Consider the following 26,322-nt stretch of genomic DNA (forward strand, 5'->3'; position numbering starts at 1 on the left):
TTGGCTAAGCCCTTTAAGCAAGCCATACCATAGCCCAACTGATGTGCTCAACAGACCCCTCCCTAGTATAGTTCCAACGAATATCAGCACTCTGACAGGAGTAGACATCACCTATGTTCGAGGAGTCATAATAGCCTTTCAGGCCCTTCCCGACATCCAAATCGAGTGTCGTCTGCGCCAACCATCTTATATGGACTCAAGGTACCTCCCATAAAGATACCGAGCCAAAACTCCAAACTTCACTTTTCGCCATATTTACGAAAATTCCACTAGGCACCCCCTAGTGCACGCTGACAGCATCCCATGGCTGTCAGGGGGCCTGTCAAGGTCCAAACCCCGTAACACTAAACCACTAGCTCATTTTCTTAACCAATTTTGTACATGACCAAGCTCATCATCTCCCATGGCTGCAACAACTTTATGTACGACATCATAAACACATGTATAGCAATACCATATTCATCACACACACACACACACACACATATATATATATATATTCAGATGAAACCTATTGATATTACGTTGCTACTTTGTTTTTTCCTTTGCGCCAATTATTTCTTTGTGATATTGAACCGAACCAGAATAAGTTTGATTGCCAGATTCATGTTACACACAGACATTCATTTTAAATACTGATTAAAGCTGTTCAGATTCCACTTGCTCCTTGAAGGATGAGATTTCTGAAGCCTTTGAAGAATCATAAAATATCTAATTTAAAGAAACATAAGATAATGTACACAGTAGGAATATATGGGGACTTCTGGCAAATAACAATTTTCACATAATGCGTCGTTTATGACTTGATGATGAGGTGGGCATGGAATCTTTTGCTAACTAGGATATCTCATTAATTATAGACCATCAATAAAATTTAGATATAAGAAACATTGAGACCTAGAAATGGTTTTGAATATGAAAGTCAGGTTCATGGTGTTGCCTCTACTTCATTAGTTCATTCAAACCTGCCCCTGCATGGCAGGAATATCTAGAAGTCTAGAGCACTCTCTCTACACTTGTATAGAGTTTTTATTTCCAAGCCAGTTATGTATGTATATATATAACTCTCTTAGGGTAGTCTAGCGTTGTATGGAAATTCTTTTGTAACATTTTAGAACCAATACTTCCTATAGTTGGATTGTAGCCACTTGTTTAGATCCTAGTCATTCATTGCAAGGCCTCGCGCCTTTATAGGGTGGTAGCTCATTTGTCCACTCCCAACCAAGTCTCATAAAACATTCTTTAGATAATACAAATTACACTCAAACTCTCTCCTCAGGAGTTCAATGTTTTTTAGTCTGCAATGATAATAGATGAGAAGGTGAAAAATTGCTTCATACCTTACCCAAAATAAGAAATTAAATTTAGATATGTATACACTCTTTCCTCTCGGTTATCTAAATCAAAAGTTTACAAAGAACTGTAAAAGCAAAACATAAATTAAGCAAGCAAAATCATATTTTCCAAACTTAGTTGTAAAAACTAATTTTGATCAATATAGTTCATTACAATAATGTCAAAAGAGTAATAATAATAATTAAAAAATTGGTTGAGTTGAACATATTAATTGTAAGAATATCAAAATAAATTCATATTTGTAATAAAGAAATGAAGAAATAATTGAGTTGAACATATTAATTGATCTTGTAGCATGTGAAATATTGAAGAATTATCAAAATTTCATGATAAAAGTAAATACTAGAAGAAGTAAATTAAGAAGGTAAAAAGAGAATCACATTCAACTCCTAAAGATCTAAAATGAGATGTGGAAGATGGAAGAAAGGGATTATGTTGGAGAATTCATGGTGAAGATGAAAAAAGGGAATATGTTGGAGAATTCATTTTCTTGGTGAAGACTAGAAAGATTCAAAAGTAAATCTTTTGTCTGACCTCTATTTCTCAACATCAAGATAAACACCCTATGAATTACAGCAAAACTAAACAGATCCAATATATTCACTGGAATATGTGTAACAAAAAAAAACACTTACAAAGAAAAAAAAAAAAAAAAAAAAATCATAAAGTGGTATTTCAGTTGTCTTTTTAATAAGGGTAAAGTGTCAAAAAAAAAAAAAAACAAACAAAAAAAACAAAAAACAAACAAACTACTATTTAGTATGTGAATATAATTTTTTAACATTTGCAAACAAAAAGAGTCATACACACACTCAATTTACTTATTTGGAGACTCAAATCCTCACCATCCATTTTGAAACGTAAAAAAAATATCATTCGGTTACAAGGTCCATGGAGTGCGATGTGATTTACATGTACGAACAAATTTCACCTAATTACACCTCGGGATAATTTATTTCATGATATATATTTTGAATTTGTTTTTGAAGGCATATTGTCTTTGTCGTGACAAGGATCCTTTCCAACGCACTAATTACATCTAGGGGTAATTTATTTTATGATATATATTTTGAATTTGTTTTTGAAGGCAGATTGTCTTTGTTGTGACAAGGATCTCTCCGACGCAGGAGAGGTTGCAGGAGTTGTTTGTGTACGGGTGTCACGAAGGCTGGATCTTGTGCATAGGAGGAGGGGAGTATTTGAGTTGTTGGGTTTGGTTTCTCAAGCGGTTCAGCATGGCGGAGGACATGTTCTACTAAAGAATTTTTAACTGTACATACCGACGATCAGGCTGAGATTTGGTTACGTTACTTATGTATGTGTCATTATCCTATGAAATAGTGTTTTCTTTTCAAAATATTTCAATTGATTCATATTTAAGAAAATCATATTTTCCTTTTGTATTAACCGAAAAGACCATATTAAGATCACTTTAAGGGAAAATAAATAAATAAATTGAAGGAGGAGAAAAGAAGTTGGTTACAGTACTCCAATAACGACTTTTTATAGTGAAACATCTTAAATCCCACACTTGATTTCATGATTTGGTTGAAATATATATATATATATATATATATATATATATATATATATATCATGATTTGGCAATATTGAGATGAATAAGAGGAAAGGTTTGAAAACCTCCCTGGAGTTCCAGAAGAGAAAGGGAAAGGAGTTTACAACAGAAGACAGACAAATAATATTTCTCCTCTTCTGAAAAAGGAAATCTGAATAGAAGGGATATTATTAAATAATTTTCCTCTCCCCAAAGAATGAATATTTTGTATATAACTAAAGACAGCGTCATTATTTTTCAATAGTTTAGCTTGGTGCATTACAGGCCAATCTACAGAGTAATCAAGCAAAAACAAAAGCATTTTTTATTTGTAAAACATATTTTGTATATAACTAAAGAGAGCGTCATTATTTTTCAATAGTTTAGCTTGGTGCATTACAGGCCAATCTACAGAGTAATCAAGCAAAAACAAAAGCATTTTTTATTTGTAAAACATTCTATAATTAATTTATGTATATATTTTTAAAAAAAATTATTATAAAAAACACACCATTCCGCTCGCTCATCACGGCAAGCAGTTGAGATTGAATTCAAAAGCACAGTTGAGATTAAATTCAAAAGCATGTTGTGCAGATGCATAAAATTAAGAGTAATGATAGAAAAATCGAAAAAGAATAATTAATATCGAATTTGACGTGATTGGCCATTTTTATCCTATGTTAAACAATTATTTTTAAAAACTGTTTAAGTAGATGAAGTGAATAAAAACACATCAGATTCGATACTTATTCGGGTTAATTCATCAGTCTCCATATCATTATTCTAAAATTAAAGGATCCCATTCAAGATCATCTTGAGAAATTATTTTCAGTTTATCTCTCTAAATTAGATCACCAACCACAAACTGAACGTAAATTAGTCGGAATCATACAAGTAGCTTAATGATCAGATGATCGCTATCTGCACTCTTCACATGCATGAACATGTATATATATATATATGATATACAAGAATTGTATTCCATACACTTCATTTGCCTTGTAGCAATAGCTTTAGGACACCCTCCCAAGTCTTGACTGAATCAACAATAATTTTAAACACAAAAGACCTTTCAATTTTCAGAGTATCAAGAACAAGACATTGCATGATGGCATAAACCAAGGGGTCAAAGGAGCCCAAAAATGAAAAAAAAAAAAAAAAAAGAAGATGGTTGTACCAACGGATGAAAAGGCTTAATGCAAATACGATTCTCCCAAATCCTACCTCTGCTTCTCACATCCCTATATCACCACAAAATCCAAGGGAAAACCCCGACTGGAACGTTAAAAGAGACCGTGGGCAGCGAGAAACATTACCCAGAAAGAATCAAAATCCGAATTGTAATTGCTGTTCTTCTCTAATTAAGTCAAAACCAATAAGTAAGAATTTTACCAGGGTCAGGAGCATCAACTAACACATACTGGAGGATTTTATTATTATTATTATTTTTTTTATTTTATTTTTTCTTTTTCTAATTGGTACTTACACACGTCTCCACTAAAGCTTGAACCCTTGACCACCTTTTGAGAGGTAAGGGTCTGATACCGCTAGGTCATTCGTCCGTTGGTCACACGTATTAGAGGATGTTGAAACCATTTTCCTAAATTGCCAAACTATAAATAACTGAGTAAATTTTAGACAATGAATTGGTAGGGAGTATAGGTAATATGGTAGGCAGCGTCGCAATGATTGAGATGGGCTAGTATTGCAAAGTAACTAAATAAAATGAGATGATGCTTCATCTACCTTCAATACCATCAGCAGTTATCACAAAAGCAGTAAACTCAACTGCTCACAAACAAAGATGCAGAGACACTGAATGGAAAACATATGAAAACATATGTATTACACAAACTAGCACGTTAAATATAGGTCTGGACTTCTTGTGAGTCACATCATGTTCATAACAATCTCTTTTCAGAATCACCTTATTTAACAGAAATTAACAAATATGTTCCAAATAACATTCAAACCAAGAGAATACCAGCAAAAGCATTTTATGCCTTCTCCTTTCAACTCTTTAATGGGATACCTGAAAACAACATGATGCAACTTAGTACCACAAAAACACATGCGCACACACAGAGAAACTGATACGTAAATGTCACCCTTTGTCGATATAGATTTCAATACAACGTAAAACATCTTACTTTCTACCAACTCATGGTTCATTTCAATTGCCAGCTAGACTGGATAGGGGCCGTGGCATAAGCATTAATATGAACCAATAAACCAACAGATAAATGATAAGAAATAAGGGTGTATCACTAATCAGGATCCCTTCTTACCAACCATATCATTGCTGTTCATTGAGTGTTACCTAATGATAAGAAGAAAGGGCAGGACTAAGGGCGGAGTTCATGGGTGGGTTGGTTATAGCCACATATTTTCTTTCCTTCTACCAGTCTCGAAACATACAGCAAAATTTAGTCCCACCTACAGCAACTAATATCCATCCCAACTTGAGATTAACCAATACATGAATTAGTGCCCGTGTTTTCCATTTAAATAGACTAAGTGTTTCAAATCAGCAGTTCTTTCAATGGTATTTGGAGTTTCCTCCCTCATCCACAAAACACTTAAATTGATTTTCCCATATATTTTGCCATGATCACCAATTTCTTATTTTATTTACAACGCATTAAAACACAATAACCATATCAAGAAGCAAAAAAGCAATACGAGCTTCTTCTTCACTCTCTATTCCACTCTGTTTGACATCAACTTTACCTATTTCATAATCAATTGTATTAAAAAACTGCAAGAGAGTGATTGCTAAAGCCATTATAGCACACGGGTTGCCGTAGCATCTTCAAATCAAGGGGTTAGGTCAAGGGTTCAATTCTTAAACTGGAGTATTCAGTATAATCATCTATTAAGTGACGTTTGCCAAGAAAATACCTCATGTTCATGTTCATGTCCATGGCCATGGGAATGATCTTCATGGCCTTCCCAAGGATGTCGCCAACCCTTAAAATATAACAACATATTCAGAGAAAATATATATCAAAAACAAAAACAGAACTCACTCAAAACAAAAGGGAGTTATATTTGAAGCTCACCAATACTACAGGACCGTCTTGCTTAGCCCTGTACAGAATCCAAAACCTGAAACATCAAATCACCATACAATTTTCAGTACATATAATAGCAATGTGATGTGGGTGGGTGGGATCAAGTGCATGTTTGTAGCAAGACAAGACTGGACCGTAACTATAGCATTTCTCAACCAACTGGGTAACATTTGACACTCAGCATAGTAAGCAGCCCTGTCCTCGTCTCCAACATAATCTATTCTCCTTTGCTTACCATCCGTACTACACAAGGCTCCTTGTCTACATTAACAAGTGGATGTTGAACTTTGACAGTTTACAAGATAAAGGATACAATATCAGGGGAATAAACAAGAAAATGACCATAATACGCATCTTAAATAGGAAATAGCCTATATACTGCCGCCTATCCATTCACGCAAAAAGGGAGATGGCAGCGCTTAAATTTAACATCTGATCAATTGATTACAATCACCTACCAAAACCATTAAAGTTCTTGAAGCCAGCTTAAGTTGCAACAGATGAGTGACTTACACCACCCAAGGTCTTCAAAAGGGGTAATGATGTGATTCTATTTTAAATTCTAGGATCATTATTTTGAATTTTAGGCTGCACAGGGTTCAGAGAATATAGTGTTACTCCCGTTCTCTCATCCTACTATATATCCTTCATCCAATAAAGCCTACTTTTCCATTAAAAATTTAAAAAACCTCATGAGTACATAAATACAGTATTTTCCTTCTATAGCCGCAGTATCATCTCCAAAGATGAGTTATTAACCCAGTTCAACAGCCACTATTCTATAGTCCCAGGATCACTGCAACATATATTCTCATCTAACACTTGACAGCACTCTGCTTTGGGTTCTCCATTTCACTCCAGTTGCTTCTATGTCAAAGGAAGTCTGCCTGTGTCAAAGAAAGAAAAAGCAGACCTTTGGCTATACTAACCAACACCAAGATACACAGCATAATCATCAATGGTTAAGCAATTATCTCCTGCACATGATTAGATAACAACTCCAAGACATGGACAAATTTGCCTTAGGGGTCAATATTGAAATTAGAAATGATGGTATAATTAAAAAAAAATCACTTTCATGAAATCCCTTCAACAATTTGAATCTAATCCACAAGTACCTCCTCTATTTTATAAAGTAATTTATTCACTAAACTTGCATAACCCTAACATATGTTAAAATATTCAAAGCTTCCATGTCCTTGAAGGAATACCACTACTTACTATTTACAAGTCAAAAAATTAACAATCGCAAAACACCATCACATTCAAGTAAATCTATTTTCTATAGATATCATATCCCATAATAACTTGAGCTTCGTTCAAAGAAGCATCAGGGAATTCAGAACAGACCAGGGACTTAATCCCTTGCAGGGAATCCAATGATTCTCAGCAGACCACATCAAATGAAAACTTTACTACCACGCCCGTTTTCTGAAACTTAAGTAAGAACATCCTTGAAAGAAATTATAGAAATTTAACCAATTGAAGATTTTAGCAATGCCAGATTAACATCCTTAGGACTCAACCTTAAAATTTAGAGACATTTGAAATCTCATTCCCCTTGGAGACATTCTCTATTGTACCCCAAACAGTATTATTCCCAAACCCGTATCATTTTCGAAGAATCAATTTCGGTGCTTGACCAAAATCCAAATATAATGTTATGCCTGTAAGAATCAGCTAACTGTAGAGTGAATTAGACTGATTCAGTGAGGTTGTTGATAAAATTTAGTCCAAATGATCCTTAATGAGTCGCATCATAAGAAAACTGAAACCTAGACAATAAAGGAGCTGAAAACATACAAACCTAGAATTTCATTTTCATTCCTCCGTATGGAACGACTTCTAGATCGCGATTTGTGGTTTGAAGATAATAAAGAACATGAATCGAACAGTCAAAAGCAGACACAAACATGAGCATGAAACAACCATTGAAGCCAAATCGGATGAGAAAGAGAGAGAGAGCAATGGAGTTACCACATGATGGCGCACATGCCCTTTCCGGTGACAACATGCCAGCGCTTGGGGTGATGCATGGTCAAGCCGTTGTATGTTGTGCTGCGTCCACCTGCCCCATGGCCTCCTCCCATCTCTCTCTCCTCTGTTTCTCTCTCTAAAAGTCTCAATTTCTCCTCCAAATGTTCAGTCCAGTCCCAGCCCTAGCCTTCCGAGATAGAGAGAACCAAAAAACAAAACAAAAAACAATCTGAGACTAACGACAGGAGTAGTGACCCATTACCCAGAGCCGTTGGATTGAGAGTTCGAATGGTCATGATTACAAGTTGACCGTGTACCATTATAGTACTGTAGTGCTCTGTTTACTTTTAATAAAATTACTAAACACTTCCTCTGTCCAGAAATAAACGTCGCCTTTTGTATTTGTGACTCACACCCCACGTTTATTTCGGCACGGCGGAAGTAACTAATAGCAAGAGTTTTAACACTTGTAAATTCCACCTATGTTATTCATGGTGCACTTACCATATCGGTAGGTGCTTCGCACAATAATTTTTTTTTCCCTAAATAAATTCATATATTTACCTATTTATTATTTTTTTTCTTCAATTCTCATAATATATAGTACTGTATTATAGAATATTCCTAATCCTTATATTTCTGTTTTTCAGTTAGGCTTCTGTTTGTTTGGATGTAAAATATTTTTGGTTGTCCTAAAATATTTAGGAAGAAAAAATTTATTAAAATTTAACAAAAATAATTTATTCATAAATTTTCAGATTACATGTCTCGTTCGATGGACTCGACTTCAATCTCAACGTAGACCTTTGTCAAACATGGATAAAGTAAAAAAGAAAAGAATATATCATATTTACTTCTATAACAACTCCCTTATAAAATTCACCCGATTGAAGTAAAACTGGAGCGTTACACAGAAGTGATAAAATTCACTCTTTAAAGTGTTGAAATTTAACACAAAATGAGGTTTAAAAAAAAAAAAAAAAGTAAAAGTGCAAAAAAAAATCTTTGTACTATGCAAAAGTAAAAATAATCTTGAACTATCTGGACTTGCAAATCAATCCCTTATCTATATAAAACATTACAAATATAACCTTTTTTTTAACCTAACAAATAATATATAAAGTAAAATCATACCTATCATAAACTTCTTGTGTTTTTTTTTTCCCTAGTTTCGACGGTTCTTGTGGTGTTGGGTTGGCTATTTCAGATCCGTTGATTTTGTGGGGTGAGCCTGATACATAGGAGGCCCAATAAGAGCCATGCAGATCCGTAGTGGGCCTAGTTTGAACAATAACCTTTCATGCTCACTCTCTATTCCTCCCTAATCAAATAAGAGGAGAATTGAGTTTAAAAAATAAATAAATAAGAGGAGAATTTGTATTTTTGCTTCCTCAGAAATAGAACTAACTGCTGCTTTAGATCTCTCTAATAGTTTCTCTCTCCATTATTATTGAAAATGTCATATTATTACTTGTGTACTTATTCATTATATTATAATTTCGTATATAATTAAATTTAAACAAAAATAATGATGTGATATATTTATAATCCATGATGATTTAGAAATGGTTGAGCAGAAAATTCCTAAAACTGGATACCCTAATACAACTCGTCAAACTCTATTTTGCAAATGTAGTCGTCTTCTAGAAATATTCCTTTCCCAAATGTAGTTCATATTTAACTTGGGAAAAAATAAAATGTAATCAGATATTTTTTTTGGTGAGTCAAAATGTGAAAAATCAAAGTGAAATGACTGGATATTATTTCATACACGTATATGCATATTATGCAGATCAAGCAACAACCATATCTATGGCCTGGGTTCAACCATTATAAAACTATAAGCTATAGATCTTCCAACATTGCTACTCTCTACACATTAATAATCACACACTTCATATACCAATTATTATTTTCCAGTCCAATACTACTGGTCCTGGATTGGGTTAGTCATCTCCTTGCTCCTTGCTCCTTGCTCCTTGCTCCTTGCTCCTTGCTCTACAATTTAAGAGAGAGAAAGAAGAGAGAGAAACTGCAGCCAGACCAATCTCATGGCTTCTTCAACTACCAATCCTTTGCTCTCCTCAAAGTTTTTTGGTACCCAAATCTTACTCTCACCCCCAACGCCCAAAACCGCCAAATCTCTACCTTTTCTCTGTAAAAGAAAGCTTTTAGTACCACAATCAATTCTCAACAGAAAACCCAACAATTCACAAACCCTAAACAGCATATCATCACATGCCACTTTAGCTGCTCTACTCTTCTCTACAATCTCCCCACAAGCCCTAGCCCTAGACAGTCCCACCCCACCCACTACTCCTCCATCTGTAATTCAAGCTGAAGCCACCAAACCCAATTCATCACCCTTTTCCCAAAATCTGCTCTTGACTGCCCCAAAACCACAAACCCAGACCGACCTTCCAGAGGGCAGTCAATGGCGATACAGCGAGTTCTTGAATGCTGTGAAGAAGGGCAAAGTCGAGAGGGTTCGATTCAGTAAAGACGGCAGTGCCCTCCAGCTCACCGCCGTGGACGGTCGCCGAGCCACCGTGATTGTCCCCAATGACCCGGACCTGATTGATATTTTGGCGATGAACGGCGTCGACATATCGGTCGCGGAGGGTGATTCCGGCAATGGGTTGTTCAGTTTTATCGGGAATTTGATCTTCCCATTCATTGCCTTTGCTGGATTGTTCTTCCTCTTCCGGCGAGCTCAGGGGGGGCCCGGTGGGCCTGGCGGACTTGGCGGTCCGATGGACTTTGGCAGGTCCAAGTCAAAATTCCAGGAGGTTCCGGAGACTGGAGTGACATTTGCTGATGTTGCCGGAGCTGATCAGGCGAAATTGGAGTTGCAAGAAGTTGTTGATTTCTTGAAAAACCCTGATAAGTACACTGCTCTTGGTGCAAAAATCCCGAAAGGGTGTCTTTTGGTTGGACCACCCGGTACCGGGAAGACCCTTTTGGCCCGGGCAGTGGCCGGTGAGGCCGGGGTGCCATTCTTCTCGTGTGCAGCATCAGAATTTGTAGAATTGTTTGTGGGTGTTGGTGCTTCAAGAGTTCGGGATTTGTTTGAGAAGGCGAAGTCGAAAGCACCTTGCATTGTGTTTATTGATGAGATTGATGCAGTGGGGAGGCAGAGAGGGGCAGGACTTGGAGGAGGGAATGATGAAAGAGAGCAAACTATTAATCAGCTCTTGACAGAAATGGATGGATTTTCGGGTAATTCGGGTGTTATAGTGTTGGCTGCAACTAATAGGCCGGATGTTCTTGATTCTGCATTGTTGAGGCCGGGGAGGTTTGATCGCCAAGTCACGGTGGACAGGCCAGATGTGGCTGGGAGAATTAAGATCCTTCAGGTTAGCTATCTCTGTTGCCTCCATTGAAACTATTTATCCATTTGCTGCTTCTTTATATTTCTTACCAAGTATAGCTTTTATTGAATTGACATGTCTAAAACCAGTTATGCAGAGGACTATCTAACATGTGAACAAAAATTAGAATCTGAACTAATCAATATCTAGGTTATACAATATTGGCACAATGTATAGGTGTACAAGTTGTTAATTAATCTAAGACTAGATTTTACATAATGGAGCATGTTGATGTAATTTTATTTTGTCAATTTTTTTTTAATGTCAGCGATTTAGTTTAGCTGTGTAGGCACAATGTATAGATATTCAAGTTTTCAATTAATCAAGATTATACATAATGGAGCATGTTGATGTAATTTTATTTTGTCAATTATGTTTAATGTCAGCTATTTAGGTTAGCTGTGTGGTTCAAATTCGTAAACTGGGGGTTTATCAACCATATTAACTGACAACAGTATTAGCAGTCTGAATGATGTTTCACAAGGATTACTTTGTTTGAATTTGATGCTGAATCTAGTAGTAGGCTTACGTATATGACTCGGACTAGTTATCTTGGCAATGTTGGTTTTCCTATATCTGTTCCCTACCAGGGGGTTCTAAACATTTTGCTTCAATTTGTTTGTTCTAAGACCTTGGCTTAGGTGGTAGAGGAATTGGGTGAGGTTCACATGTAGATTCTGAGTGTCGTTTATTCAATTGATTCTAGTTTGAAAATGTTGAGTGGGTGTGTTTAATCAAGTGTGAGATTATTGTGGTTTTGTCCTAATTTTCCAACCAACTATTTTTTGTATGACAGGTTCACTCTAGAGGAAAGGCACTTGGAAAAGATGTGGACTTCGAGAAAATTGCAAGGAGAACTCCAGGATTCACGGGAGCCGACTTGCAAAATTTGATGAATGAAGCAGCCATTCTTGCAGCAAGGCGTGACCTCAAGGAAATAAGCAAAGATGAAATATCTGATGCTCTAGAAAGAATAATTGCAGGACCAGAGAAGAAAAATGCTGTTGTCTCGGAGGAGAAGAAGAAACTAGTAGCATATCATGGTATGTATAAATTTATACAAAGCCGTCTTCGGAATGCCTATTATATTCTAATGTTGTTTCTGAATAATAGCAATGTTTGTGCTCTTTATTTTGCAGAGGCCGGGCATGCTTTGGTTGGTGCGCTAATGCCTGAATATGATCCAGTAGCCAAGATATCCATCATTCCTCGCGGACAAGCTGGTGGCCTTACCTTTTTCGCTCCAAGTGAAGAGAGACTGGAATCTGGACTGTACAGCAGGAGTTACCTAGAGAATCAGATGGCTGTTGCACTTGGTGGAAGGTTAGTTACACAAACTCATCTTTAAATCTTAATCTTGAAATGTTCCTGAGAAGCATATACAGCTTTGATTGAACCCCTTTTGGTCTGATTCATTCTCTAATTCCAATTGGTTGACTTTATAATCTTTAGAGAATCAATATTATATTGGAGGTGCAAGAGTTTTATCCATTGTATGCTAGTCTGCCAACTCCACTTGCTATTTATCATTCACAACCATTTTCTCTCTTTTCTCTCACTTATTAGGGTTGCCGAAGAAGTTATCTTTGGCCAAGAGAATGTGACAACAGGAGCATCTAATGACTTCATGCAAGTTTCAAGAGTGGCAAGACAGATGGTAGAGAGATTTGGGTTCAGCAAAAAGATTGGACAAGTTGCCATCGGTGGACCTGGTGGAAATCCTTTCTTAGGTCAACAGGTAGGAGTTGCAACTGGATATATTATTTTTATCTATATCTATTTATGTATATAATGGATGCCGCAATTGATGTGTGTGTGTGTGTATGTGTTTCACCTGCAGATGTCGTCCCAGAAAGATTACTCTATGGCAACTGCTGATGTGGTGGATGCTGAGGTACGAGAGCTGGTAGAGAATGCATACACGAGGGCCAAGCAGATCATTACAACCCACATTGACATCCTCCACAAACTTGCTCAACTTCTCATAGAGAAAGAAACTGTAGATGGGGAGGAGTTCATGAGCCTATTCATTGATGGCAAGGCTGAGTTATATGTCGCCTAATTACTTCTTTTAACCCCAAAACTGTGTTGTATTACAATCTTCACATACATATGTACACAACAAACCAATTTTATATTTCAACAGATGCTGAAAATATGACATAGCTGTTCAGTGCAAAAGAACAAGGGTATCTCCCTCTATAATACATATTTGGATGACCACTCTACTCCCAACCTACATCCTACAGAAACCCAATCCGTTGGTGACAGCAACAATTGATGGAGCTATAATTATGAAAGAATAGTACAGTTAATCAGCATCATCTCATCATCTCCCACCTCGTTGCTTTTTTTCTTCTAAGGTAGCTGCCTCATTCAACATGTCAACAGCATCCTTGTGCATGTCCAACTTGGCAAGGGCAACTGCCTGCATATAAAATGCTGTGGACCAGTCTGGGTACACACATTGTGCTTGCATTGCATCTCGGAGGGCTGCATCAGGTTGATCGCAGAGGAGATGACATAGACTTCGCCGTGCATATACAGTTGGTGAAACCATTGTTCCAACATCTACGAACTGCACAAAGAAGCAAAATCAATTTACACCAGAAGAGGCAGTATAATTAATTTCTTTTTCCCTCACACATCCCAAGGCTAATAATACAAACATTTCGAGCATGAACATTTTTGCTTCTGGTCTTTTGCAGAATAGTTGTTCGGGGGTTGTTTAGATGGTTTATGCAGCAAAATGAAATCATGCGTAGGCAACTCCGGGTCCATCACAAACAACTTCTTGGATTGGAGAAATTATTTCACGTGATATCACCGAACCAGTTATAGTTTCAATTGACAAAATACTAACCTGAGAATAACAATCGATGGCAGTTTTAAAATCTTTATCACGGAATGCCAGATCCCCACGTTTCCGTGCCTCCAGCATATCTCTCATTTGTTGAGTCCACTCTTGGAAAGATAACTGTGCACATCACAATATCAAACTACCACATTTTAGCAGAGAATTGGAGGCAACTGCAAACTTAGCTTACTACAAGTCAATTACCTCATTGGTTCCTTCATCATCTTTGTAGTGAGTCATCACCAAAATTTGATGGATAGCAGTGAGGTCCATTCGTGAACAAGCATCACCCATAGGAGAAAGAGGGTGTTGTGGCGTTGGTGGTGCTTCCTCATGTTTTGGAATTCCTAACATCATATAAGATGGAACCTGAAAGCAAAGAAATGTAGTCTTCAAGTGCTAACTAAAAGCACGCCCTTCTACTAATCACATCTACTATATATATAGTAAGCAAATTATCATTCTCGAGTGTGATAAAAATTGCCCCTGAAAATGCACTTCCAAATGAAAAAGAAGAATCCTGGAGAGTGCTACATACATTTGCAAGTGTAAATCAACCACCATAAACTAAATCCAAAAAGAAGTGCAATAATAATAATAATAATAAATAAGTGCAATAATACTAATAATAATAAATCCAAAAGGCCAAAGTTGGGTGGGATGCTTTCAGCTTCAGTGAGTAATCTACCTATTTTGAATATTCTGTAGCACACCACACCCTTTTTGAATATTTTGTTAGTTAATGCAACAAATTGCCAACAAGTGGCAAAGCTAGAACCTTACTGGGCTAGCATAACCACCATGATCTTCTGGTGCAAGAAATTTAATAGCTAAAAGGTTTTCACATATGACCTCAGATGGAGCATTTGAAAGTTTGGACCATCCTTTTCCTGGTTAGTTGAGACTCTAATTGTTATGGATGGATTCTATAATTAGAAAATCACATGCACCAGATAAGCTAAGGGAGAGACGAACCTAAGACATCTAATATCATGAGGTATTGCTGCCAACTTGGCTACCTGTGCAGATTAGTATTTGAACTAGCACTAATTGATAACATAGTAAGCACAAGCGGCATTTACAACATAAAACAAATCACGAGGCAAAGAGAAGATCATTGCATGAATAAGAAATGAGGACCGACATTAGGTTTACTTTGCAGCGGTGAAAGGGTTGCAACAAGGTCTTTGGTGCATGGCCGCTCCATAGGTTCATATTGCAAGCATCTTGAAGCAAGATCAAAAACTACAGTAGCCTCTTCAGTTGAAAATTTCCCCTCCAAATGTGAATCCATTAATAGAAGAATGTTTTTGCCCCGTATCATATCAAGAGCCTGCACACAAACAGAATACAAGATAAGTAAACCGAAATTCCCATGACTCATAGCAACTATACAGTGCTCCATCCAGTGGCTAGTAAAGGTAGCAATCAGTGACACAACTAACACGGATGTTATTTACGCATTTGATTCTCCATAGCATCTACATAATAGAAAACCAAATACATTTTATCTGGAATCAACAGCATTCATCGTTACAATCCTTTCGTCCTAACTATTTATGGTTGACAACAATCAACCCATTCAGTTGTTCACTAAAAAGCTTGACATTAAAAATAATAATAATACTAAGTGATGATGACACTGATTCTCAAGTCCTGTGAACTTGACCAACTCGCTAAAGTAAATTGACTCAAACCAACCCAATCTTGACAACTCAGCACGAGCTTGAGTCTATCTGATCAACCATCTCCACACAAGCCATTTTGCTGATATATAAACCTCAATATAAAATAATATTTCCTGGTCCCACATTCTCTATATAAATGTCGAAAGGCTGTATGACAACTGACAAGGAATGATGGAAATAACGCGTCCAAAACGACTTTTAACCTCAAATACATTACCATCCATTCAAAACTAAAACAGTCAGTTTAAAGTGTAAACAGGCTTAAAGAACCAAGTTTACTGCTACATTGAACCAGTAAACTCTTTGTAAACAGCATTTGACTTGGAAGCTTCCTGGACAAGGTATTAGATAAAAACCAAGAGTGAACGGTAAATATAAAGAACATTTATATTATTGCCCTATTGGAGTGGAACACGAGTTTTGCTTCAAGGTGGTAGACTCCAAACATGAGATCATGGGTAGATTTTGGATTGGGATCATAGTTACTAAGAAGTAGGCTAATGTTGATGTCAAAATGGATATTATTCCTCTATTCCCTAGGTTTTATTAGTTGGCAATTGGCAGTTGGCACTGAGTTGCCCCAAAACAGAGAGGTGTCAATGCAGTATGCATTCCTGATGCTTAGAATATGGTCCTAAAATTACCAAACTGAGGAAAAGCTCCTGGGAAGAACCTTAAACACAAAAGCAAAGAAAAACATTTCCTCTTCCTCTTATAATTAGGCTATGAAGTGTGAGAATCCAATCCATTTCTCAGTTTCTAACCAGAAATCCTTAGTTCATGTTCTGAAATTAATAAAAATTATAGATATCCATTATACATTATGCTAAATCATGATTCATAAATGTTTAAAAATCCAAATAAACAAAGAAACAATAGAAGCCATAAAATTATGCCCCGAGAACATGTAACTTATGTTATATAAATATGCAAATGAATTTTTATGTTAGATCCAGGTCATAAACAATTTTTTTGAATCAGTCTAGTGGAATGCTACATTATTGCTACTTCTATGGAATTAAACATGCAAAATTAAATTCTTGAGATTTAAAAAAAAAAGTATTTTGCATACCAGCTCAACCAATAAATCTCAGAATGATTGATTTGGGATATCTAACATCCTTTTAAAACTAGTAGCTAGGACAAGGGATGAATATTCAATAAATCCTGAACTTCGCCCTGAATCTATAAATTCACCAGCCTTAGTTTCACATACATCAGCCATAGCTATTGATGATTATACTCTAACCCCTCATGATTTGAGGAGGGGGAAAAAAATAACAATATTAGCAAATTGAATTTAGCTATATTCTCTTAGTGGGAAACATTTGAATTCCAACATTATCAGAGCAAAAACAAGTTCTTAAATGAATATTCTTTTCCTCCATAGTAACTCCTCTGGTTTATCCTACTGAACATCTGCACTAAAACTAGTAGTCTCATAATCAGAGACAGAATACATAACGTTAAATAATACTTACATGATTTGGAGGGATGGGCTTTCCACTGAGAAGATCCAGAAGGACAGTCCCATAGCTGAAGATAACACTTTGCGAAGTGACCCTTCCTACAACAGATATAACATAGGTATAGAGGAAGTATTAGTAACATGAAGTCACTATGCAAACCCACAGCAGCTCTAACACAGAATAACCTGCATTATAGTAAATTGAGCACCATTGTTCAATCAATCACTCTCAGGGTTTTCCTCAACCACCACAAAGTCCCAAGTGCAGAGGATGAAGTACTAACAAACAGAAACTTCCATCCCACATTTACTTGAAAATTGAAACAGCAGGGGCCATGCTGGAACTCCAAAGGCAGTCATAAAAAAGAGAGAACTCACTAATGGATTTGGAGCCAGCTAATTTGTTAATGCTTGACACATAATTATAATGATCAGTAGTATCTTATTCCTAGGAACTGCCCTTTTCAAAAATGCATAATTTATCATCATAACATATTGGTATGAATAGAAGGTACATAAACGTCTCAAAAGGTTTTTTTCCCTGGCAAATAAAACGTCTCAAAAAGTTACAATATGACTACTATATAATAAATTAACACAAATAGATTTACATAAGCAAATAAAGATAATATGAGAAGAATTACCATTTTTTAAATACTCAGGAGGTGTATATGCTAGATTTGTGCTATAACTTTTGCCATCCCTGCTATTTTTTATCAAACCAAAACATGAAAGCCGTGGATCGCCATTCTGCAAAAGCCATCCACAGATTCTCCAGATGTTATTGTCTTAATGCATCTACATATACATTCAATAATAAACAAAAAATATAATCTAATGTGGTAAGTCAAAGAAGATTCATTACAAGACCTCATCAAAGAGAATTCTATATGCGTTCAAGTCATGGTACAATGAACGGCCTTCAGTGCTACAATAATCCAATGCTTCAGCAACATATAAAGCAACTCTTAACCGCATGGCCCACTCGATGGTTTGATTCTCCCCTGTGGAGGAAGTAATGAAGTGAATTTAATATTTCGAAACAGAAGAACAAAGTTATGCAAATGAACTAGCAAGAACATCAAGGTGAAATTTTAGATATCTAAGAAGCACGGACACGGATACGACACGGCGACATGGCAAATCCAAAAAAATTAGGACACGGACACGGCGAATAGTATATATATATATATATGATGTAGTACTTTAAAAATTACTGAGTGTTACTATTTTTCATCAACCTCACAATGAAAAAAAAACACAAATCATAACTCATAACTAATAAACTATAAAAGAACAATGTTGCAGAGTTATAAAACCAAATAAAAACAAGACATTAGAATAATAACTAGTACCATTTAATCATCATTGCAACTTTACTCCAAATACAAAAGCATAGACAAAAAGGGCTATTAACATTCATGACTTTTAACATTCAGGACTTTACTGTTAGCACTTAACATTCACAAAAACCTAAAGGCTAGTCCCCAAAAAAGATACAAAAACCAAGTCAGTGTACTATAATCTATTCCCATCCATCATTTGACCTAGGACTTTTACCATTTACAATACCAAAAGGGTAGTAAAAAACAAAAAAATAGAATATAGCAGCATTCAAAAAAAAAAAAATTTCCAGAAGTGTCTGTGCCGTGTTCGTGTCCGTGCCGTGTCCGAAAATTAAAAAAAAAAAATATATATTCCAGACACATTTTTTGGCGTGTCCAACACGTGTCGGGGCATGTCCGACGCGTGTCCGTGTCGGACGCGGATTCTTCGCCCATTTTGGAGTGTCCGTGCTTCCTAGTTAGATATCCTTCAATTGGATTATAAAAGGTAAGATCTTATAAGAACAAGCTATAAATGGAGTGATGATCTTTGGCAAGCTGGAAATTTAAGACCTAATAGATGTTTTCAACCGCAAGAAAGAGAATGGAAAGAAAAACACAGATAAGGCACTACCACAAGCATAATGAAGATTAAGGCCAAAAAACTGCATATCTCTTCCCAGTCCAACACTCTACATACCATAAATCGTGGCTTACCTTATAGTCATTAAAAGGAAGAATAAAAAATAAAAAACAGTCAACAACATCTCGAAGTATTTCAGTGTCATCTTGTCATCACCACTTTGTCAGTTTTATCTTTGGGTTTTCTAAAATAGATCCTATATATAATATATCTGGTATTTATGCAGTTTATTTTAAACCCTTCAATTTCTATATCTCCTCTTTCTACGTCTAACTTAGAACTAAAAATACACCAACAGATAACAAAAAGAACATTTTTAGTTGGCAATGTGTGTGTTTAAGCTTATTGTTTAAATAAATTTTGGATGTTTAAACAAGTTGAGTTTCAATCAAATGAGTATGAACTATGCAGGCAATTTTGATCCTCAGTTTCAACTGGTTATGCAATTTTGAACCCTCTCCAAACCCCGCCACTATCCCTTTTTTTAACTATCAAGAATCTTCTCCAACCACCTGATTGGTTGCATATATGTTCTTATTTCTCGTGTTTGGGAAGATTTAGTTTACTTTTGCTCTGTTGGTGCGGATAGTAAGGGAACTCATGCTTCGAATCAACTACTATTGCCATAGGAAGCTAATCCACCTCAATTGGTCATTCTTAATACCAGAGGCGAACGAATCTCACATCTACTATCAGAGCCAAGCTTCTGATCTGCCTAAGAAACCTATGAGCTACAGGAAATAGAGGAAAGGGTGAATCGTGCAGAATCAGAAATCGCAAAAATGAAGGAAGCCTAGCAAACATTGACTGGCCAATTTGACTCCTTTAATCAGTCATGTGAGTGATGCTTAGCTGATGTTGGCTACAAATCTGGGGTGCTGTAACTTCCGTTAGTGATTTCTGTTGATGAAAGTAAAAGACAGGGAAGAGGGATAGCGCAAACCATATATGCTCAGGTTTCTTTCCTCCAATTTATGGAACTTACCCAACAGATTGGGTGTAACCATCAATCTGCTCCACAGAATTAATGTATTCTTCTCAAGTACTATCACATGCAGGAGATTGCCTCTCAATGGTCGGGGATAAATCACAAAATTTACAGGGATGTAACTTGGAAGGAGCTGGTGAGCACTTTTACGTATTTGATTTAGTCCAATTGACAATGACGCTTTGACTGTGATCCGGCCAAAATTGGCCAATAGGAAAGGTGATTGATATCAGCAGAAGTTTGAAAAAACTAGCTAATCAAGTAGATGGGTGGACTGAGAAGGAACTCATTGGCAGCTTCATTCTTGGATTGTAGGATGACATAGGCCCAGAGGTTCAGATGTTTCAACAAACATCACTTTAGGCTCTAGCAGGCTTTTAAGTTTTATGTTAGTACAGCAACAAAAAATTAATTTGAAAAAGAAGCAAAACAAGCCAAGATAACCCCATCTGAAAGAGTAACAACCAACATCTCAGAGTGGTCTGTTACTCTGGATATCCGGGTACAATGGGCAAGGCAGTGCACAACTTGACCAAATCCCCCACAGTAAAGAAAGCTTTCTAATGCAAAAATGAAAGAACACAGTGACCAAGGAAATTGCTAAAAGCTATAATGAGATATTTGTACCTGGTCAACAATGAAAATATATCCAAATATATGTTCTGGATGGTGAGCAGAAGGATGATGAACAGGAAAAGCAAGAATCTGACCTGGAAAGATTTAAAACCCCTGCTGGTGAAACCCCAAATGAAAAATGAGGATAACTGCTTGGATGAAACACCAACAAAGGAGTGTGCTTATCAATTCAGGAAGTACTACAATTTGATGTCCGTTGATACTACTCACCAATTGGAAGTACAAGGTGCAATTAGGCAACCTTCTCATGTGTAGTGGCCAACAAAAATAAACTCAAGTTCCAATGCTGCTGTGAGCAGGTCGAGATCTTAATAAACAATTCAGAGTTCATTATGAATTTTGTTTGTTGTTCTTTTAAAGCTGGCAGATATGATACTTGGCCTTCAGCGGCTGAAGACATTGGTGGAGTACTTCAAGATTTTTGAAAGGTTAACCATGAATTTTCCTACCAGGATATGATCGTGTTCTCATAAGAATTTCAAAGAACTCAATCCAATCAAATCACCTTCAGAAATGCAGCAGCTACTCAGACAAACACCCATTGCGCATGTGGGCACATATCTGTCCTACAACCAATCATGATCAGAGCAATCCATTTCTCACAGATCTGATAGCAATACTGAATGCTTACCAAGAAGTTGGGCACAAATCTGTCCTACAACCAATCATGATCAGAGCAATCCATTTCTCGCAGATCTGATGGCAATATTGAATGCTTACCATGAAGTTTTTGCAGAACCCCAATAACCACCTCCGCACTACTCACAAGACCACCAAATTCCATTGAGTCCCAGTGTGCCTCCAATAGATATAAGATTTTATTGTTTCTCACATATCTGAGAGGTTGAATGCTGGTATCATATGCCAAATTTCCAGTCTGTATTCATATTCGGTACTATTGCTTTGTAAGAGACTGTGCGTCAATTATAAGGGCTTGAATCAGGCAACCATTATAGATAAGTTTCCATTCTTGTCATCGACAAAAACCTAGATGAACTACACCGTTCTTGTTTCTTTTCTAAATTAGACTTATATACTGATTATTATCAAATCTGGTTCACGCAACCTGATATTCCAAAGACAACATTCAGAAAAAGTAGGGGCACTATGCATTCTTGGAGATGCCTTTTGGGCTCACCAACACTCCTTCCATGTGTCGAAGTTTGATAATGATGAATCTAGACCGTATCTACAAGAAATTGTGCATACCTTATTTTGCGAGTAATCACCCAAACAGTAAGTCAAGTGGCTGCCATTGGCCTAATTGCAGGATAATACCACTTAGTATGCATCTACTACTACTACTACTACCATTCATCTAGTATTGTGCATGGCAGTCCGACCCCAATACTACAGGCATAAAATGCTAGAGAATTTGACGTAAATTGGATTGGGCATAATTTACAGAACAGAGACCATGCCTTGAGAAGTTTGAAGCGCCATTTAACCAAAGCTCAAGCAAGGTTGAAAGATTGAGAGGGTAAGCATCACACAAATGGAGAGTTTGAGGTAGGCTTTGGTTTCAATTATTATCCTACAGGCAAGCCTCTATGGCAGCTCATTCCAATATGAAGGCGGCAATAAAATGTGTCTGGCCTTTTCAAGTTTTGGAACAAATCGAACCAGTTGCATGGCTTGACTACTGGATCGAATATTCTTTTCTGTACTTTATGTCCAAGGCACAAACGAAGAGCGGTTTCTCCCAGAACCTGAAACCATAATGGATTACTGCCTGGTGAAGTTAAATAACTGTGCTGTCAGCCTGTCACCAATATACTTGTGAAGTGACCAAACCTTCCATAAGAAGCAGCTTCCCTAGAGAATTTTAACAGCTTATGGCGAGGTTTCCATCATTCAAACCATAAAAAAAAAAAAAAAAGGATTAAGTAATACTAATAGCCAGTAGCTGTTTGGATAGTTTTTTTAGACAAAGTTAACCCTCAATGTGAGTCTTTATTTTTTTGGTACCAATAATTTGAAGAGCAATGCTATTGCGAGAGCGCTCTCGCAAAAAGTCTAAAGAGCTCCAGCTTATAAGCCACACGATTCCATTTTGAGTAATGCTATTGCAAGAGCGCTCTCGCAAAAAGTCTAAAGAGCTCCCGCTTATAAGCCACACGATTCCATTTTTAGGGATTTGGGAGAGAGAATTAATTATAAAAGAATCTTTGCAATAAAGAAACAAATAATTTTTTCTCTCTCTCTTCTCTCCACGTTCTCTCTTTCTTTCTCTTGGTTAACACCCTCAACCAATCTATCTCTTTCTCTCTCTTGGTTAACCCTTAAAGAGTCTGTCTCTTTCTCTCTCATAGTTAACCCCTTGTCTTTCTGTCAAAGAGTCTCTCCACCTGCATTCTATCCTTGGTTTCTCTCTCTCTATGCCATCAATTCGGTTACCGAAGATAGGTGAGACTTTGTTTTCTTGAAGGTTTTATTTTCTCTAAGTTATGAATCAAAAGATCCTCAAACAGATTAAGTCGTTTCCATTATCTCTTGATGAAGAAAAAATTACGATGGATATGAAGGAGGGGGGTGGAATGGTGTTTTAATTGTCTTCTTTTGGGAAATTACTGTATAAGAATGCTATCAACGCTAATGACTTCCATTTTTAATCTACACAAAAGTAGAATCAATTGATAAGATGTTTTAAATTAAAAATGACAATTCAATAAACAATGAAATAGCCATATACCGTCTAAATTATATCAAGCAAACACATAATAATAAAACAAAAATCTAATATTTTTTCAAGAAATTAATCATATGACATGTTTCATAACTTATTCAATTGTTAAGTATTTCCAACTTTAAGAACTAAATGAAAAGGTAAAGAATCCAAACCCTTTCATAACTTATTCAATTGAAAAGGTAAAGATGACATTATTTTTCCGAGACTCTTTGACAGAAAGACAAAGGATTAACTATGAGAGAGAAAGAGACGGACTCTTTGAGGGTTAATCAAGAGAGAGAATGAGACAGATTAGGTGATGGTGTTAACCAAGAGAGAGAAAGAGAGAACGTGGAAAGAAGAGAGAGAAAAAAAGGATTATTTGTTTCCTTATTGCAAAGGATTCTTTCTTAATTAATTCTCTCTTCCAAATCCCTAAAAAAGGAATCGTGTGACTTATAAGAGGGAGCTCTTTAGACTTTTTGTGAGAGCGCTCTCGCAATAGCATTACTCTAATTTGAATAGGCTGGTATGCTCAATAAATTATACTCCAAGTAACAAAAAAAAGTGTCCATCTTTCCTTTTTGGGTTGCCAAAATACTTGTCGCACTTAAATAGCTCAAACAAAATATGTCCTAGAAGTTTTAAAAATTTTCAAACTTGATTATATATATATTCAAACTGGAAAGGGAAATTTAGTAATTTGAAAAGGGATTGCATTAATTGCATGTCTCCTTAAAAACTTCTTTATCTCTTAAATGGACACTTATTTTGGGTTGGTGGGAGTAGTAAATAGTCATGTATGCAATAGAAAGGATTTTTACATTAATGTATTAAATAAACTAAGTTCGTGATAGGCTAATTCCCATCAATTAGGATTAATGCTTATACCAGATGACGAGGAAATTCACAAAAACCAAAATCCTAAATACTTCACCCAAATGATAAACAAGAAGACCGGAAAGGAAACTCAAATGAATACTAACAAGCAAAGCGCAGTAAAACTTGTCAACTAATCAACTTAAATGGGAAATAATTGTACCATATATACAGGGTTATCACTTATCTATCTAATTCCTTATATGAGTTTTAAATCAAAGGAACTTCCGTTAACAATGATTGAAATTAGAACCAATTTGCAGAATGGAAACATACACACATACAGTGGAATAGATGTTTTGCAAGGGTGTCACTGGACATGTACTCAGCAACTAGGAGCCTCTCATCGCCGTCGCAACAATAACCAATCAAATTAGCCAGCCTTTTATGTCTCAACTTCCCAACGCCCCATGCTTCCTCCTAACAAATCAGAACAATAAAACAACATTCATAAGCATCAAACCCTAATTTCAAAAAACCCTCAAATCAAAAACAAATACAAAAACAGGAACAAAAAAATTTCACAAATCAGTACCGCGAACTGTTTGGGATCGGGCCAGGCCATTTTGGTAAATTTCTTGACTGCGATCCACCGTCGGTTCTGTAATCGGCCCTTGTACACGACATTTGGGGCTCTCTCACCACTCTCCGAGACTATGAACTCCGAACTGAAGTTGTCGGTGGCCGCCTTAAGCTCAGACAGCGAGAACTCAGAGAAGGCCGGGACGCCACCGTCGCCGTCACCTGCGGCGGCGCTGCCGTTGGACAGATGAGGACGATTTTTGGTGTGGTGTTGGTTCTTGTCCAATTGAGGTTCATTCGAGAAGAACGATTGGCAACAGCCCATCACTCTAGCTGTGTTGACTCAGTATTCCCTCACGCCACTGCTGCTAATGAGCAATATATATACATATATACATACATATACAAATATATATACTATACGTATCTAGTGAAAGATGAGGATGAAATTAGGTTGGTGCTGCTTCCTTTTTCTTCTCATTTGGGTTCCTCTCACCTTTCTGCACTGACAGTCTCCATCAACATTCTTGAACAGTTGTACGGGACTCAGTTGTCCTTTTGATTTCAAGATTAAGGGTATTTTTGTCTTTAAATACAATTAATTTCTAGTTCAATATATCGCGATATATTGGTCTTTGATCGTGGAAATTAAGTCCATCACGTCCGTTCAAACGCGTCTAAATTTATGCAAATAAAATTACATTTAAAACCACAAAGCTACACATGCTAATAATGGGACAAGCTAGCTAGTTGTTTATAAAAGGAAACTTGTCTACTGTCGGATCGAGATGAAAAGTTAAATGAATTGAGTGGTTAGACAAGACGAGAAAAGAAAAGAAATAACAAGCGTTTAACCGAAGCTCATGTAAGGTTGAAAGATGACAAATGTATTTCACTTACGAGATTGTTTGAGTTAATATGAAATTGACATCATATCGATAAATTTGTCTGAGAGTGATATTTCACTCATGAGATTGTTTGAATTAGATGTGAGATTGACACCACATTAGTAAATTCAAACATAAATTTTAAAGTTTGACTGTGGATGTGTTTTACATTCCATGAAAATAGTTTGAGTTAGATATAGGATTGGCTCCATATCGGTAAACCTTCAGCGAACAAAAATGTTACAATTATGGAGAGATAACAAATGAGAGATAGGAAGGAATAACTATCCTCTATTTTCTCTCAATTTAATAGTATTTTGAGGACACCAAAACTAACCTTCATAAATAAATGTATGGATTTGTTGTTTCATTCAAGTCCTAATTATGTAACATTGTGTGTACTACTAGGGCAACAAATAAGACATTTT

At 36.4% G+C, this 26,322-nt stretch overlaps 3 protein-coding genes across 3 annotated transcripts; 1 reads left to right on the forward strand and 2 right to left on the reverse strand.

Moving 5' to 3' along the window:
- Positions 1-4,727: 4,727 nt before the first annotated feature.
- Positions 4,728-8,166, reverse strand: LOC132278523 (NADH dehydrogenase [ubiquinone] 1 beta subcomplex subunit 2). Its single transcript, XM_059780330.1, has 4 exons — positions 7,963-8,166; positions 5,974-6,019; positions 5,813-5,881; positions 4,728-4,943 (listed from the first exon to the last, which is right to left on the reverse strand). Exons 1-4 carry the CDS (start codon positions 8,073-8,075, stop codon positions 4,932-4,934), a joined length of 240 nt encoding a protein of 79 aa, XP_059636313.1. The 5' UTR covers positions 8,076-8,166; the 3' UTR covers positions 4,728-4,931.
- A 1,643-nt stretch (positions 8,167-9,809) lies between these two features.
- LOC132276498 (ATP-dependent zinc metalloprotease FTSH, chloroplastic) lies at positions 9,810-13,498 on the forward strand. The gene is made up of 5 exons (XM_059777936.1): positions 9,810-11,318; positions 12,130-12,376; positions 12,473-12,656; positions 12,900-13,071; positions 13,174-13,498. The coding sequence occupies exons 1-5, from the start codon at positions 10,014-10,016 to the stop codon at positions 13,393-13,395; spliced, it is 2,130 nt and encodes a 709-aa protein (XP_059633919.1). The 5' UTR covers positions 9,810-10,013; the 3' UTR covers positions 13,396-13,498.
- On the reverse strand, positions 13,449-25,524 carry LOC132276500 (serine/threonine-protein kinase BSK1-like). Its single transcript, XM_059777937.1, has 9 exons — positions 25,021-25,524; positions 24,770-24,905; positions 18,217-18,350; positions 17,991-18,096; positions 17,360-17,445; positions 15,335-15,523; positions 14,395-14,559; positions 14,197-14,310; positions 13,449-13,911 (listed from the first exon to the last, which is right to left on the reverse strand). The coding sequence occupies exons 1-9, from the start codon at positions 25,330-25,332 to the stop codon at positions 13,663-13,665; spliced, it is 1,491 nt and encodes a 496-aa protein (XP_059633920.1). The 5' UTR covers positions 25,333-25,524; the 3' UTR covers positions 13,449-13,662.
- Between the last annotated feature and the right edge of the window lie 798 nt (positions 25,525-26,322).

Source organism: Cornus florida, unplaced genomic scaffold, assembly GCF_030987335.1.
Source record: "Cornus florida cultivar Cherokee Brave unplaced genomic scaffold, ASM3098733v1 CherokeeBrave_3.0.0_Hap2_Chr10, whole genome shotgun sequence".
In the NCBI taxonomy this organism is placed as follows: Eukaryota; Viridiplantae; Streptophyta; class Magnoliopsida; order Cornales; family Cornaceae; genus Cornus; species Cornus florida.

Coding starts and splice junctions, on each gene's coding strand:
- LOC132276500 (XM_059777937.1), bottom strand. CDS start 25,332: ATGGGCTGTTGCCAATCGTTCTTCTCGAATGAACCTCAATTGGACAAG. Junction 14,311..14,394: donor ATGATGAAGGAACCAATGAG/GTAATTGACTTG, acceptor TGATGTGCACAG/TTATCTTTCCAAGAGTGGAC. Junction 13,912..14,196: donor CCATCGATTGTTATTCTCAG/GTTAGTATTTTG, acceptor TTCTTTGTGCAG/TTCGTAGATGTTGGAACAAT.
- LOC132278523 (XM_059780330.1), bottom strand. CDS start 8,075: ATGGGAGGAGGCCATGGGGCAGGTGGACGCAGCACAACATACAACGGC. Junction 6,020..7,962: donor GGCATGTGCGCCATCATGTG/GTAACTCCATTG, acceptor TTGATGTTTCAG/GTTTTGGATTCTGTACAGGG. Junction 5,882..5,973: donor AAGACGGTCCTGTAGTATTG/GTGAGCTTCAAA, acceptor TTATATTTTAAG/GGTTGGCGACATCCTTGGGA.
- LOC132276498 (XM_059777936.1), top strand. CDS start 10,014: ATGGCTTCTTCAACTACCAATCCTTTGCTCTCCTCAAAGTTTTTTGGT. Junction 12,657..12,899: donor GCTGTTGCACTTGGTGGAAG/GTTAGTTACACA, acceptor CTCACTTATTAG/GGTTGCCGAAGAAGTTATCT. Junction 13,072..13,173: donor ATCCTTTCTTAGGTCAACAG/GTAGGAGTTGCA, acceptor TTTCACCTGCAG/ATGTCGTCCCAGAAAGATTA.